The 15969-nt window shown below is 49.5% G+C and overlaps 7 protein-coding genes across 7 annotated transcripts; 6 read left to right on the top strand and 1 right to left on the bottom strand.

Annotated features, from left to right (window-relative positions):
- Window positions 1–129: 129 nt before the first annotated feature.
- On the top strand, window positions 130–930 carry LTR64_003823 (uncharacterized protein; the record flags this gene model as incomplete). The annotated part of the gene is made up of 1 exon (XM_064898173.1): window positions 130–930. The coding sequence occupies one exon, from the start codon at window positions 130–132 to the stop codon at window positions 928–930; it is 801 nt and encodes a 266-aa protein (XP_064754130.1).
- Window positions 931–1785: 855 nt separating this feature from the next.
- LTR64_003824 (uncharacterized protein) lies at window positions 1786–2386 on the top strand (the record flags this gene model as incomplete). The annotated part of the gene is made up of 2 exons (XM_064898174.1): window positions 1786–1792; window positions 1842–2386. The coding sequence occupies 2 exons, from the start codon at window positions 1786–1788 to the stop codon at window positions 2384–2386; spliced, it is 552 nt and encodes a 183-aa protein (XP_064754131.1).
- A 542-nt stretch (window positions 2387–2928) lies between these two features.
- Window positions 2929–3625, top strand: LTR64_003825 (uncharacterized protein; the record flags this gene model as incomplete). Its single annotated transcript, XM_064898175.1, has 2 exons — window positions 2929–3528; window positions 3581–3625. The coding sequence occupies 2 exons, from the start codon at window positions 2929–2931 to the stop codon at window positions 3623–3625; spliced, it is 645 nt and encodes a 214-aa protein (XP_064754132.1).
- Window positions 3626–4308: 683 nt separating this feature from the next.
- On the top strand, window positions 4309–5586 carry LTR64_003826 (uncharacterized protein; the record flags this gene model as incomplete). Its single annotated transcript, XM_064898176.1, has 1 exon — window positions 4309–5586. The coding sequence occupies one exon, from the start codon at window positions 4309–4311 to the stop codon at window positions 5584–5586; it is 1278 nt and encodes a 425-aa protein (XP_064754133.1).
- Window positions 5587–6069: 483 nt separating this feature from the next.
- NdufS1 (ndufs1 NADH-ubiquinone oxidoreductase subunit) lies at window positions 6070–8477 on the top strand (the record flags this gene model as incomplete). Its single annotated transcript, XM_064898177.1, has 4 exons — window positions 6070–6278; window positions 6352–8253; window positions 8310–8389; window positions 8446–8477. The coding sequence occupies 4 exons, from the start codon at window positions 6070–6072 to the stop codon at window positions 8475–8477; spliced, it is 2223 nt and encodes a 740-aa protein (XP_064754134.1).
- A 792-nt stretch (window positions 8478–9269) lies between these two features.
- On the bottom strand, window positions 9270–12410 carry LTR64_003828 (uncharacterized protein; the record flags this gene model as incomplete). Its single annotated transcript, XM_064898178.1, has 1 exon — window positions 9270–12410. The coding sequence occupies one exon, from the start codon at window positions 12408–12410 to the stop codon at window positions 9270–9272; it is 3141 nt and encodes a 1046-aa protein (XP_064754135.1).
- Window positions 12411–12931: 521 nt separating this feature from the next.
- LTR64_003829 (uncharacterized protein) lies at window positions 12932–14054 on the top strand (the record flags this gene model as incomplete). The annotated part of the gene is made up of 2 exons (XM_064898179.1): window positions 12932–13070; window positions 13144–14054. The coding sequence occupies 2 exons, from the start codon at window positions 12932–12934 to the stop codon at window positions 14052–14054; spliced, it is 1050 nt and encodes a 349-aa protein (XP_064754136.1).
- Between the last annotated feature and the right edge of the window lie 1915 nt (window positions 14055–15969).

Raw genomic sequence — 15969 nt, forward strand, 5'->3', positions numbered from 1 at the left:
CCCGCTGAGGAGGAATGACGCAATGCCATACGTATTTCCACCACTTGCACATCAACAAATCGTGGTTGCCTTCTCTAGAGAAGCGCGAGTATTCACCACTTTTCGTATCCAACCACCTCGTCACAGTGTATGTCGATTCCATTACACAGTCAAATTAAGCCTGGCACCATCGTGTCTATTGTCCTGAAGCAGGATCAAAGAACTGGTCGTCAAGTTCAGGGCGCAGTCTCACAGCTACTTACAAGAGGGAACCATCCACACGGTGTGAAAGTGAAACTTGTTGACGGACGTGTTGGTAGAGTGCAACAACTTGTCAACCAGAATACTTCGACTTCACAAGTTGCATCACAATCTAACAAGAAGTACTATCGCAGTATGGCCGACCACAACCCTTGGGCCACGAATGAGTCCCAGAGTACTCCATGGCAGGGTCAAGGCCAGCAGCAACAGCAGCAACAGCAAAGCCAGGGAACTGGTTATCCTCAGCAGAGGTTTTACAATGAGCAGCAGTCCTACCAGCCAACCCAGCAGCAGTCCAGTCAACCGCTTCAGCAACAGAGCTACCACCCGTCACAGGACTACTATAACCAGGCATCGTACAATGAACAGCCAACTGACAATGCATGGTCGGATGCGACCGGCAACCCACCACTTCCACAGCGACACCCACAATACAACTACCAACCTGCGCAAAGCATGACTCGCAATGATACAGATGACCTACTGGAGTCTCAGCCCGATCGAGCGGAACAGATGGAACACATGCAAGCATATGAGGCAACAGCGCAAGAGACGAATGAGGACAAAGACCGAGCACAATTGGAAAGAGAGTTTCCTGATGTCGACGGCAGTTTGATTGCAGCCCTGTACAGCGATACCAAGGACCTGAGTTCGACTCGGGAGATGCTACAAGAGCTAGGCAGACAATGAGGGTTTAGCCATTAGGTCTATCAGGAGATAGTTTCCTGGCAGCTGTATAGGGCTCTGGATAACGACAGCACCATACCGCCACATACAGATCAAGCTACACGTTTCAGAATCGCAATCCTATTATGAAGACGAGAACATGACCAGGTTAACTGCGCCGAACGCAGCAGCACATTTCGATATCGATTACTCCGTGCGCACTGTCTCGCTTACTTACCCCATCCTTCCCGCTTACCACTGTCCTGTGGTAAGCGCTATTGGTGATGACGTCAAAGAGCCCTTCGTTTTGCGTAAACGTTTTCTGTATCGATCCGAGAAACGAAGTCGACGGAGAGATTGCCAACACTTTCTATGATTGCTCTATATTATACAGAAGCCCAAGGCCTGGCCTCAATAGCTGGTCTGTCCTCCGCACTGATCGAAGTTAATCTGTACCTTGCATTAGCGCTATTATGAAAATGTCCCCTGGACGTGGGTTCTCCACGTTCGAAATGATGATGTAAAGAAGCGTCATGTCTACCAGAAAACGGAAAAGAAAAGATCGGAAGCTTTCTCCACGCGTATTCGAAGCTGGAGCTTCGAGCTTGTCTACGTAGTATGCCTGTTCTTCATCGAAGTATTTTGCTTGCTTGTTATACTTGGTCAGCAGCATCAGCAACTTCTCCTGAAATCAAGGCGAGAGATCCTTTTATAGATTCGACGATATTGCAAGCCTTTTTTACCTCTTCTGCGAGTGGTTGAAAGGATCAAGCGAGGCCTCAACCGTGATCAATAATCCTCCAAATCGATCGGAATCTGCAGCAAAAATGGATGCCATGAAGCCGCAGACGTCCAGCAGGCCCATGCTGGACCACGACAATGGCAAGTTCGAAGCTGAGAAACTTGAGTACTGAAGCTAACTGTGTTCTCTACAGTCGCTGGTGGCCGACTCTCTCGATTCTCCATGGATCCACCAACCGGCTTCAAGCGCGATGGTTACTGCAAAGTCACTGACGACGACAAAGGGAACCACTCAATCGCAGCAACAATGTCAGAGTCGTTCCTGAAGTTCACGAATGGCCGCGGCAACAACCTCGAGTCCGCAGGTGTCAAGCCCGGCATGAGATGGTGCTTGTGCGCTTCTCGCTGGAAGGAAGCCTATGACGCTTTCAAGGACGGGAAACTAGAGAAAGAAGCGGTTCCACAGGTACATCTGCATTGTACGGATAAGAAGGCTTTAGACGTGGTAACCTATAAGGACTTGAAGGGTTTCGCGGCTGCGCCAGAAGCAACGAGGGAAGGGGGACGTCAGGGTGTGACGATCGACCCTGCGAAGCCAAGCCAGCCGCATGGTGAGGGTGAGATGAGTGGTACTCGACCTACCCAGGATCAGCAGTATGGTACAACGAAGGAGATGAGTGGTGGCACAACAGGAGCTGGTGCGGAGCAAGCGAGAAGGCAGACCGGTCGAGGTGGCTAATGGTCTCGCGATCATATATACGTGGGTTGATTCTTGCTGAGGCTCGATTATCATTGATGCCATGTCAATTTATCAAATACGAAAAGTAAGCCTGGCGTTACCACAAGTTCGTTGTCTATTAAGTCGATAGTATCTCGATACTCAAATCTAGCTACCGAATCTCCATTCCTGCTTGGCACTACAGAGGAACTATGTCCACTATCTTGGTTCACGTTCTCGTGGATCAAGTACATCAAGTCGCTATCCGTACTAGATCCCCGTATTGACAATTTCAGGTCGGCGAAGGGACATACAGAGTCTGACCTTGCAAGCTGAATATTTTGAATGCATGAAGATCTCAATTGCTCAGGTAAGCGAGTATATGATCGCCATCTTGAATATCTTGGCTATATCGGAAAGGAGCAAGTTGAGACCGAACACTTGGTGCTGGGTGACAATTTATATACCCTTAAAGAGAGCAAGATCTCTGGAATACTGGCCTCGATGTCGTGTACCTATCTCTGTCCTTTGTCTCTACGCCGACGGGTTAGGTATCGATCACAATGTCCCGCTTCCCTCATGGCATGCCATTGCCAAATGGACTTAATACAGATCCTCCGCTACCAGCCGACGCCCCTACCATTGGCTTCAAGCTGAACCATCTCTGCATACGTGTGCGCGACCTAGAGAAGTCATTGCATTTCTACACCAATCTCATGGGTATGCGTACCGTCATGGTCACCAATACCGGCCCCATGACGGTCTATTTCCTAGGCTATCCATCAACAGATCGACATCGTGAGAACCTGCCTGAGTTCGGCAAAGAGACTTCAATCCCAGACACGACCGGCCTTTCAGAGCTAGTCCACATGCACGGCGCAGAAAACAAACCAGACGGGTTCTATGGCTCCGGGAACACGCCTCCACACCTAGGGTTCTGTAATTTAGGGTTCAGTGTCCCTGATCTGCCAAAGACATTGGAGAGGCTCAGGGAAGCTGGTGTTCCCGTCGTCAAAGATATTGGTGCTGCTTCACGAAGGGATATTCCTATTACTGATTGGGAGAGCGAGCGGGGTGTTGGTGTTGAGGTCAAAGGCACAGAGAGCGAGATTCATCCTATGTTCAAGCAAATCTTTGCTAATTTCGCGTATGTTCAGGATCCGGTGAGTTTTGCCCTACCTTTGCATGTAGGGATCTCGCTGGTCGGATGTACAGGATGGGTATTATGTCGAGTTGCTTCCACAGGGGTTTGGGGCGTGATCACTGGCGTGGATAAGAGGAAACCAGTAGACCGTGATACAGAGAAATCTAAACCTCGATTATGCAGCCATTTCAAAAATACTTGCCTTTTTGTCACTTGGTCGTAGCTTTGGTTTTTGCACTTGATGAGCAATTTCGTTCGTCAACTGGACTTGATCATGACCGGACAGTGAGATATTCGTAAGTAGTCATTCCTCAGGCCTTGCTGGTATGACCATGATATGGTTGTTCAGAGTATGTAAGCGAGGGGCGTCTATCAGGCTCTTTGCTCTGATCGCGTTGCCCGAGATCTGTTCTGTTCGTTGATAGTCGCCATATACTCCTAGAGATTCGAGTTCGGTATGTCATGTTTGATTTTGCTCACAGCCGTATTTATTCACCAGGGGGTGCATCTCGCTAAGCGTCTAATGTAAATGCCGTAGATCACACTCACATATGAATGTATATCGGCAACTTTTCGAAATGTGAAGTGACGTCTTCCTCGAACTTGAGATCTCTTTCGTGGGGCACCACGCTTGAACGCTCTAAGAGCAGGCCATCCGGCTGGCCGTAAGAAGACTCACGACTATGTACATACACGAGCGAAGTCGCAATTACCGCGGCTGTCGCTCTATTGGTCAATATAGGCACAATTAAGCATATGATGTGATATACTTCAAGCATACGGAGCTCGTTACCAGAGCATGTTTTCCAACGCGCCTCGTCGTCTTAAAGCGATTGCAGACTCATTGACCACACACCTACCGCTACCGCAGAGACAGATACGCAATAAGTCAAGCAAAGCCATGGAGTCCTCTTTAGACCCCCTGGTTGGCTTGTACAAGCCCAATCAGCTAAAGGGTCTGTATTACGGCTCTGGCACTGTCAAGGATCACTTACTGTCGTGCCTTCCTTCAGAGACTTCCAAAGCTTTTATCGTTACCGGGGCTTCTCTTGCGAACAAGACACCACTGATTAAACAGATTGAGGAGCTTTTGACATCGAAGCACCATGCGGGCACGTTCTCCAACATTAAGGAGCATGCTCCAGTCGCACAACTTGACGAGGCGACGTCGAAAGTGCAAGAGGATTCGTCTATTGACACCATAATCTCAGTTGGTGGTGGCAGTCCGATTGACTCTGCCAAAGCTATTTCGTACCGTGTGAACGAGAAGTCTGGACACTTTCTCACACATATTGCCATACCGACCACACTGAGTGCAGCAGAATGCACAGCTCTTGCGGGGTACACCAAGGAAGATGGCGTAAAGACAGGTATTGCTCATCCGAATGTGTACCCTAGCTATATCTTGTATGATAGTACCTTTGCTCTGCATACACCACCATCGTTGTTTGCAAGTACTGGCATTCGAGCACTGGATCATGCTGTCGAGTTACAGTACCATCCTACCGCAACGCTCATGCCATGCCAGTGGCTTTGTTTGCTGTCAATCAGAGCACTATTCGAGCACTTGCCAGAGTACAAGGCCAATCCAAAGGACGAGCAGGTCATCACTAGGCTTTTCTTGGCTGCATACGCAAGTCTTGGCTTTCTGGGAGGAAATATGAAGGGAGGACTAGGACTTAGTCATACTATGGGTTACGCCCTCGGCTCGCCATATGGCATACCTCATGGCGTAACATCCTGCATGACCCTGGGACATGTGGTGAAACTGAAGGCAAAAGGTGATCCGAAAGATGCAGCTGCTGTAGCAGGCATACTGTCAGTACTTCCACCCAAGTATGGTGCTCAACCCAGCGGCGATCATGTAAAGGACGCTGAAGTGGTTGGAGATGCCATATTGAAACTGGTTGAAGAGCTCGGCTTCAAGACCACCTTGACAGAAAAAGGAGTCAGCAAGGAACAGATTGACACCATCGTTGCCAGAGCCACAGGTGGGCTGTCAGGCAAGGAAGGCCAGAGTGAGAAGGAGCAAAGAACGGTGGCGGGTGTTAAACAGATGGTGGAGAGTCTATACTAGCACAGAAAACCATGTATATTCGTTTTACACAAACTTCTGAAAATGGTGATGTATAACACCCAAGATCGAGTTTCATAGAATATTGGCAGGATGCGGCAAGTTGGACCTGTGAGATGTTACAGATAATGCATTCTGAGAATGGGAGACTGCCACCCTAGAGCTTTCAAATCTCCTTTCGAAACAACACAACGCAGTTTTTCATGAAAAGCTTAAGACACAGGTCGGATACTCTAGGCTCGTATATTCTTAGAACCAGTATCGCAATTATCAATAGTCATGTGCTTTTAGTTAGGAAACATCTAGTAGTGAAGGTCAGAAAGAGCTATGGAGAATGCAGGGCCAAGAAATTGTGGTCGCCCAATCAGAGGTGACGCATTCGAACGTTGACACTTCGACTGCGAAGTCCAGTTATTGTACGCCGCCACCACCACCACTCTTATACACCCGCCGACAACTTCTAGCTGGGGTTCCTCAAGCATCATGATGAGATCTCAGCTTCTCAGCGCCGCTGTGCGCGCCAAGGGTGCCTCAAGGGTGGCCTTCAACAGGAGCTTTGCTTCGTCGGCACGAAGACGAGCGAACATGGTGAAGCTTACCATCGATGGAAAAGAGGTCGAAATTGAGGCCGGATCTGCTTTGATTCAGGCTTGCGAGAAGGCGGGTGTTACGATACCACGATATTGCTACCATGAGTACGTCAATTGTCATGAACTGCTCCCCAGATTCACGACCATGGAAAAGAAGCGCTTGACTGACGACTTACAGAAAACTCCTCATCGCCGGAAACTGTCGTATGTGCCTTGTCGAGGTCGAAAGAGCCCCCAAACCAGTAGCGTCATGTGCATGGCCTGTACAGCCAGGTATGGTCGTGAAGACAAACTCGCCACTTACACACAAAGCAAGAGAAGGTGTGATGGAATTCCTACTGGCGAACCACCCTCTCGATTGCCCTATTTGCGATCAAGGTGGCCAATGCGATTTACAAGATCAGTCGATGCGATACGGTGGCGATCGAGGCCGGTATCACGAGGTTACTGGTAAACGAGCTGTCGAGGATAAGAATATCGGTCCCTTGATCAAGACTTCAATGAACAGATGCATTCACTGCACAAGATGTATCCGATTTGCGAATGAGATAGCTGGCGCGCCAGAACTTGGTTCTACTGGACGAGGAAACAACCTGGAAATCGGTACTTATCTCGAGCGCAACCTCGATACTGAGCTTTCAGGCTGTGTGGCTGATCTATGTCCTGTTGGTGCTCTGGTACCTAAGCCAGGTGCTTTCAGCTTCAGACCCTGGGAATTGGTCAAGACTGAGTCTATTGACGTATTGAACGGCATGGGCTCGAATATCCGTGTGGATGCCAGAGGCTTGGAAGTCAAGAGAATTATACCTAGACTCAACGATGATGTGAATGAAGAATGGATCGATGACAAGACCAGGTTTGCGATGGATGGCCTCAAGACACAACGTTTGACTACCCCTCTCATCCGAAAGAATGACCAATTCCAGCCAGCGACGTGGGAACAGGCACTTGTTGAACTAGGAAACAAATACAAAGAGCTCAAGGTTGGCGAGAACGAAATACAGTTTGTCGCTGGCCACCTGATGGATACTGAAGCTCTCGTTGCCGCTAAAGATCTTGCTAATAACCTCAACTCGGAGAATCTAGCACTTGACCAACCTGGTGGATACAAGCCTATCGCTCATGGTGTCGACGTTCGAAACAACTACGCTTTCAATACTAGAATATGGGGTATCGAAGAGGCTGATGCTCTCCTGATCATTGGTAGCAATCCAAGGTGGGAAGCTGCTGTTCTCAATGCCCGTATCAGAAAGCAGTGGATGAGATCGCCACTCAAGGTTGGTTTCATTGGCGAGGATTTCGAAAGCACGTTCCAGTATACCAAGCTGGGGGAGAACGCCAACGACGTCAAGAAGGCTCTTTCTGGAGAATTTGGCAAGGTGCTCGCTGAGGCAAAGAACCCAATGATTCTTATCGGAAGTGGTGTTACGGAACACGCAGATGCCAAAGCTATTTACGAGACCGTCGGTGCCTTCGTCGACAAGAATGCCAACTTTAACACTCAGGACTGGAAAGGCTTCAACGTCTTACAGCGAGCTGCTTCGAGGACAGGCGCCTACGAGATCGGCTTCACCGTACCGTCCAAGAAAGTCGCAGAGACCAAACCAAAGATCGTCTGGCTTCTTGGTGCTGACGAGATCGATGATAGGGACATCCCTCGCGACGCTTTCGTCGTCTATCAAGGCCACCACGGTGAGAAGGGAGCTCAACTGGCTGATCTCATCTTGCCAGGTTGCACATACACCGAGAAGAGCGGCACATACGTCAACACTGAAGGCCGAGTACAACTGACTAGACAAGCTGTGTCACTACCTGGTGGTTCTCGACCGGACTGGAAGATCCTTCGAGCAGCATCCGAGTATCTCGGTGCACCACTACCATACGATGACATCGAAGCTCTCCGCGATCGATGTGAGGAGATCTCGCCTGCTCTCCGAAGATACGATAGCCTAGAGCACCAGTCTATGGGCGCCCTGGGCAAGGTTCAGCTTGTGGACCAGAACAAGGGTTCGAAGATTACAGGAACACTGCTGGAGAACCCGATCAAAGACTTCTACTTGACTGATGTGATTTCCCGAAGGTACGTCTCGCACATTCTCCTACCTCTTGTTGAGTCATACTAACTTTTCTCCACAGTTCCGCAACAATGGCGCGATGCTCAGCTGTCAAGAAGGCTGGACCATTTGCTCATCCAGAGACAAACTTTATGGCACCAGGTAAGTCACTACCAGCCTATTGTGACGTTTGGACTAAATACTGACATTCAAACTAGGTGATCCTAAGCCACAAGTTAGTTACGGCTAAAGGTCCGGATCATTCTCCTACCTCGTTCGTGTTACTCTTCGATTTTCTTTTGAGCGGAAGTTTGCATCCAGGCGTTTATTGAATGACGAGCTGCTGGCAGGCAGTGTTTGTGTAAACCTTTACTACACAATGGTTCACAAGAAGAAGGAGAACATTGTATATAGTCACGCTGAGGCAATCGACGACGAGCCGCGCAATTTGGTGTTCAGACCATTTACCCCTCCACCACCATTGCGAGCACCTGATTAGTGAAGTCTGTTTCTGCGAAGTTCACTTTGCATACCTGCCCATACTGACTCGACTCACTCGGTTGTGGTATATTCGTGTAAGACCTCACGTGCCCCCGCACTCTGCATGCTCCGATAAGCATATCGAACGTCTTGCTGAAATGGGCTTTATTTGGCGGAAAGAACCTTTTCAGGGAAGTTCCAACGAGCATGATTTCTGCTACTTGACATGCACGATCCACTGAAGATTATAATGCGGCAATACAGCAGGGAATTAACCTAGGAACTATACGAGAACCTGGCAAGCCTGAAGGTCGCAGCGGTTCCGTCGTGGTAATAGAACAATATGAAATGTACTTTTTTGTGCAGAAGCTATAACTAGAAATACAACATGAATGTATACCTCAACACGCCACTCCAGCTCGAGACCAAGTCAAGTCAATGTCGTAAACCTCGTTGCATTCGTCGTCAGTCGTAAGAATGTTGGGAGCGCTTGCTGTGTGTCGTGAATATGTGCCGTATTTGCATACGCATTCGAAATACAAGGGGTGGACCGAAAGAATGCCTATATCGTGATCATAAGTCCCTGTGCATTGCTGGCTCCTTCACCGACATTGAAAAAGTCGCGAACAGCCCACCTCCAGCCAGTTGGACCTTCGACATCGTCTTCGGCTACCTCCGCTTCACTTCTCAACCACTTCTCAACTTTGCGTCTCCAGCGTTCTTCCTCGCTACGTTGGCGTCTGACGAACTCGGGACCTACATCGAATTCTTCAGAGACAGCAAACTCATCACCACTGTGGCCTGAGACATGCGCGGCGTCCTCTTCGTCCCCAATCACTAACTTGTCGTCTGAAGCGGCAAAGGGGTCAATAGCACTAACAGACCTGTCCCGCGTGTCACCGTGCATGCTTGACATGTTCTCTGATTCTTCTTTCAAGTCCTCGAGACCAGCGAACACGTCTTCCTCCTCTTCGAGCTGGACAGATCCCGTGCCACTGCGGATACTGTCGCCTCTTTCTCCATGTGCAACCTTCAACCATTTCATTTGGCGAGGATCGAAGACCATACCATTGACGAGCTGGACACCAGTTGTACTACCCACGTTCATAATAAGAGCCAGGTTTGGTTTACCTGTCGGCTGAGCTGGACTACTGACACCGATAGTGCTACCAACCTTGATGTTCGAATTACGTCCGTCACCTGGGCTGGGCTGTTGCGGTAGAAAGTCGGGAACGTCGAAGGGCGCAAGAGCTGTGTCATTACCTTCCCATCGGCAAAGGACTGGGTTGTAGTACATTCCCTTCTCTTCCTTTGGTCGATTGTATTCGCCGCCAAGTGGTTTGATCAGATGCGGCTTCTGTTGTACGGGCTTCTTCCGTCGCAGAGAACTACCATAAGTCGGCTTCGATATTATTGTCGCCTTGGCGTTAGTGGACACTGGTTGTAATGGCTCACCTCGCATGTTGTGGAAAGTCGTGCTGAATGAACGAGTCTGTTCACGAGCTATACGTGAGGCAGCAGTATCGCGTGCAAATCTAGGCATGTTGCTGAAAGGATGGTGCGCAGGTGCATCATGAAGTCGTGGTGGCGAAAGCGGTGTGGTCGGGACAGGTGTCTCAGTGCCACTTCTGACTGAGACAAGGCTGGTGCTCGACATGGCGGCTTGACTTTGCTGACCGATCTTGCTACGCAGGCTCCTGGGAGGACCACGAGCGATTGGCAACTTTGTATATTTAGCTTCAGCAGTAACAGAAGTCGGCAGATCGTCAAAGGATTCAAGCTCTGAACCATCTCCCCAGTTGCGTCGACGAAGAGGTTTGTTCATCGTCTTCTTTGCTTGTGCAGCAAGCTCGGCAATACTGTAATCCGACCTTCCCTTACCCGGAGTTTGTGGACGGACTCCTGCAAGTCGTGACAGAGACTTTTGAGCAGCAGTCATGTGCTCGCCAGATCCATCTGAATCGTTCCTCCGTATGCTGCGAGGCGCAGAAGTCTTGATACTGACGTGTTGAGACTGAGAGATAGATGCCCCAGCGGGCAGAAAAGGAGCATTCCTTCTGTCGATGCCGAGTCTTGACTCAGGTCGCTCAGGTGATCGTGGTCGGAGCCTACTACTCGAGCCATCCTGGCGGGAGGGAGGACGGTTGAAAGTGCTGCGAGTAGGAGAGCTGATGCTGTCTATGGTAGGGATTGATCTCTTGGCACGTAGCAATTGTGCATTCGTTGTGGTTGGAGGTTGATGGCGCATATCAATCCGCGAAGTAGCGTTCCTAAGGTCACGCCGGCTAGGTGTTGATGGAGTGGGAGTGGCGGGAGCAGGAATGCTCGAAATCGATGAATTGGTGTTGTGACCGAGCCTCGACGTGGGTCGCTGGTATCGTTGTATAGGAGCACCAGTCTCGGATACAGGCTCCAGATGTGATCGTGGACGCTCCTGTCTCTCATTACCAAAGCCGAAACGAGGTCTAGGCATTGAGCCAGGTGTTTTGCTGGAGGTGAAATTCAGAGTTGTAGTCTTGATTTTGCTTGGACTGGTGGACCTTTGGTTCTTGACCTTGACGTTACGGTGGAGGGTGAGGCGAGCATTGTCAAAAGCTTTTCCGTTCGGTATCACAAGGTCTTCAGCCCAGTCTTCCTCTTTCAGTAGTGTTTGTGTAGGTTTGGTTTGTTGTGGCGAAGAAAATTGCTGTGGAGCGAGATTCTCTTTTTCGGAGTCCTGTCTCCTTTTCAAGATATCATTGAAGTTTACAGGACCTTGAGGTAGTACCAGACCGTCTAGACCGTCTTCTTCACTCTCTGCGGTAAAGGCACTGGAAACACTAGGGCTCATCGCTGATATCGAAGAACTCCGGTTAGACATGCCCGCTCTTCGTGTGCCAGCATGTCTGGTGCCGAGGCTGCCTTCAGCCCATTCGGCGTCAAAATCATCGACGGTCAAAGGTGTTCTGGGGCTCAACTTCTTAGTGGAGAGGCGGAGTTTGCCATCTGAAGGTATTTCCAAGCCATCTTCAAGCTCCTCTGGACTTGGCTGTACTGAAGCTGTTTGTACGGATTGTAACTTTTGTGGGGACCTATGCTTTGCAACTCTTATAGTAGGCACATCTCTAAAATCCGCGTCCTCATCGACGTCGCGAAAATTCTCTAGGCTAAGAGGAGTGGCAGCAAGGCGTGACTTGGGCGATTTGATCGTGTCAAGAATATTCTTTTCCTCGGGACTCTTGGGGCTTGCATGGAAAGCCGCGCTTATTTGCCGCAAACTTTCTGACAGATCACGCTCTTCTGGCTTTGTAAGACGTAGTTGTGTAGGAGCACTTGCGAAGTCGAGATCCTCGGACCAGTCATCGGCTATAGCTTTTTTGACGACTTTCCCACCTAGGCGTCTGATAGTGCCACCTTCCAGGGCCGAACGAGGAAGGTTCGAGGGCAGAGGAATACCTTTGCTCTTAGCTATGGTTAAAGCATCTTTTACAGACGATTGCTCGTCAACTAACACATCCCAATGCTCGTCGCCTTGGTTCGAGTCGGACCTAATGGATAGCCGAGACGAGGTTGAGTCTCTGTGGTTGAGTTGTGGATGTGAAAGAACAGAGGTTGCAGCAGAAGCTGTTCTGAGGTGGATATTGTCAGAGGTGTCAAAGTCGTCGTCGTCCCAATTTTCCACATCCGGGCTACTATTCATGTTCTTGAGACCAGCGACCTCCATCTCAGGTTTTTAGACCTGCACCAGTGTTTACCGAAGCGATATTTGTAGACTGCACGTTCCTTGCGATCAGCTATGAGTCGAGCTTGTTCGCAGGACCGTCTTAGCTGGTGAAGTATCGTCCGAGAAGTTCCAGGAGATGGTGTTCGCAGATGCGCTTCCACCGTGATGGAAAGCGACTGCTTGCACGCACGGAGATGTTGCTGAAGGTTCTCTCACGAGAAGCTGATACAGACCACGTAGGTTCAAATGGCTAGCAAGCCTTCACTCATTCCTGTGCATGGTCGGACTGTGCAATAATTTGAATGAGGTTGGTAGAGATGGGCAGGAGCGAATCAAAACTGGGTCAGAAGTGGGTCTTGCAGCTGCGATGGACTGAGCAGTCGCGCTCGAACGCGCTAAAGACGATCTACCACGCTAGCCACGCGCTGATCGAGGCAGCATTCTTGGCTTGACTTGGACAATTTCAATGTTGAGCCTCGCTGAATATTGTAACGCCCGCAGCTATCTTTTAAGCTTTACAGATGGACAACTGGGTTCTACAGTTTCCTATTGTTGAGTCCTCCGACTGGGTTCTGCTTAAGGTATCGCGCAAGGTCGGAGGCGAGCAGTTAGATCTTGATTTAATCGCAACTGATGGAGAATCAGCTTATCGCGCTAAAGGTGAGTGTTGATCGTCTTGACAAAAAGCTGTGTTTCCACGTTCTTGACGCCCAAGTCTGCTGACATGCAACAGTCAGAGAGAAAAAGATAGATAGGCTCAAAGACGAGCACTATACTGGTTCGTGTGAACAGTGGAAGGCTGAGTTACTTAGTGCACTCGTTCCCCAAGCGTCGAATTCACTGGCAGCCGAAGATCGCAATATCTTGAGAACCACATGCAGAATACTCGCTCGAGGCTCCAAATCAAGCCTGGCCATCACTCTATCGACAGATGTCTCAGGCATCAAGCACACTCATGGCACCATCAAACTTGATTACACTGAAGATACCGAAGACGTAAACCTCTTCGAGTGGACCAGCCAGGCTATCACTGATCGCGATTCGCTCCGAGATCAAACGACCGAGCATCAGAAGTGCCTTCAGACTGCCGAACAAAAGGTCAAATCACTACAGACACAATTACAGGATCTGATTAGGGCCAAAGAAGAGCACGAGCGACAATTATTATCCAAGTTCACTTTACTCCTCAACGAGAAGAAATTACGCATACGTGTGCAGCAGCGTCAGCTTGCTGAGCAAGAGGCAACAGGCACCACCGTAGCTCGCACTGATGCTTCCCACAGCTCACGAAAACGGAAAGCTACGACAGCACAAGGCTTACAGGAGCCTGATTCAGAATCTGATGCTTTCGAGCCAATGGATACCGATGCACAGGAGAGGCAGTCTTCAGAAGAACAGTCTGTTCAGGCCCGTAGGTCAGAATCAGAGGCTGAAACAGAGAGTGATGACGATGTGCCACTAGGCAGTCCTCCTAGAACGAACAAGATTCCTGGAGAACGGTTTGATATTCCTCCGCCAAGAGACCTGCCATTTGAATTACGAGCTAAGGAAACAGCCACTGCAGCACCAACCAACCCTGATCGAAAGAACAGTGATGATCAGGAAGCCGACGATGAAACTGCGTCAGAGGACGACGAGCTCTAGCATTGCACTCACCCAAAGCTTAGTGATGTATTAGTAATTCAACAGGGTCGTTGCATCAAGCGAAGTGTTACGCAAGCCAGCCTTGCTGGACTTTGCGCTCTGCCTCACAATCAAGACATACATCTTTGTGTCAGCCGGTAAGGATATATGCGTCTGGCTCGACCTCACCTGCGTGCCCCCAACCGTAGCGCAATCAAGACGTGTTACGAAAACGTGGTATCCACAACAGCACCTCACTCTCGTGGGGCAACGTTGTACTTGCACAACCTGGCACAATGTCAGTCACACCTAACAACGGACTGGCAAATCGTCGCCGAATTCGTCCCTGCCAGGTTCCCGCATGCTAGGGCTATTGATTGTTCAAGACGCGGGATATAGTGGAACCGCCACCTCGATGTCTGTCCAGACTTCTTGCAGCCAGATTCCTAGATAAGGACGATGCCTATCGCAGAGAGACGGTGTGCGCGGGACTAAGACTTGATCAACGATTGACTCTCGCGTTTTGCCTGCGCTTCTGCCTCCCCTATACCCTGAACTGAATGCCTAAACAAGCTCAAGGCCAGCATTCACCGGACAAGTTAAGCTTTGTAACCTGTTTTCAGTCTACACTATGAGGTCCGCACTCCTCTGCCTCCATCCCTGACACTGATATCTGCTTGGAGCCGCCAAGATCCGGAGACTCTCCCTGAATGTGCCATTGGATTGCATTATTGTGTGAACTCAGTACACGGTCTTATCGCCGTCTTCTAGCCTGACCGGCCAATATGGAGTCACAATTCTAGGCTGACAGCCAGACTTCGTCCTCGATTCAACGCGTCTATAGCATCGCAACGCTACCGATGAGCGATTTGTGGTCATTCAGGACATCGTGTGCTGCTCAATTTATCGTCAGAATAGTATGGCAGTGTCCGCACTTTCTTGAACTTCTCTACAGTAGCCGAATTCACGCCCCTTGCTTTGAACTGGTACAAAGCACGTTCGAGTTCAGGGTTAGACCTATTGCTTGCCGACATGAGCTGGAGACGCATCTTAAGCGATATCGCTGCAAGCGAATTCTCCGGCCTCAGGTTCGAACTTCAGAAAAGAGACTATTATTCATTTAGGCGTTCAGCACCACGAGATGCAACACTATGTACCTGTTCTCTTTCTGACATGTCTAACAAGAGCTTTCTTCTCGAGAGCCTCTGTATCTCGGTATGTGACTGCCAGCTAGAAGAGAGACCTGCTCGCGCTTTTTGGCATCCTCAATAGAGCAAATCTTAAGACTCTCTGGATCCATATCTACGTGGTCAACTGGCGCTAAGCCTCCTTCGACGTGGCTGTTTAACCTTCTTCGCGTTGTTGCACAGCTCTTCACGGGCGGACAAGCACCTCCAATCAGAAGGATAGGCAGCACTGTAGCTCCATCTGCCTAGATCGCACGCCATTCATGTCTCTAAAGACCATGTATCGATACGTACACTGCTTTTGACCATGCATTCTAGATGAGTACAAGTTTAAGACCTACGCATGAAACCATACCGTTTCTGGAAGCTTGAGGACATCTTATGCTCAATCCAACGACGACCGGATCTGTGCTGGTAAGAGTCGTGGTCCGACAATAACCCGAAACACACAAGGCGGCAGACTGTCCAAAGTGCAGTCTTCAAGAAATGAGGTTGCCCTGATGCTCTCAAAGTACTAAGAAAGTACTGACGTTGTATCGATATGCTGACAGCACTGTGAGAGCACAAGATTGTACATAACAACTTGAAGTACAGCGTCTTCGGATCACTGTATCTTTACCGGATTTTGACGTATCGTTTGCTCTGTTTGATCTACTGCATTCCACCATCATCTCTTCGACCACTCTGTGACGAGTCAACAAGTTATCATCCCAACAATGTTGAAGGTGCGCACGCTTGCAGGTACGAGA

The sequence above is a fragment of the Lithohypha guttulata genome (genome assembly GCF_036872675.1).
Source record: "Lithohypha guttulata strain CCFEE 5908 chromosome Unknown scaffold_3, whole genome shotgun sequence".
NCBI lineage: Eukaryota > Fungi > Ascomycota > Eurotiomycetes > Chaetothyriales > Trichomeriaceae > Lithohypha > Lithohypha guttulata.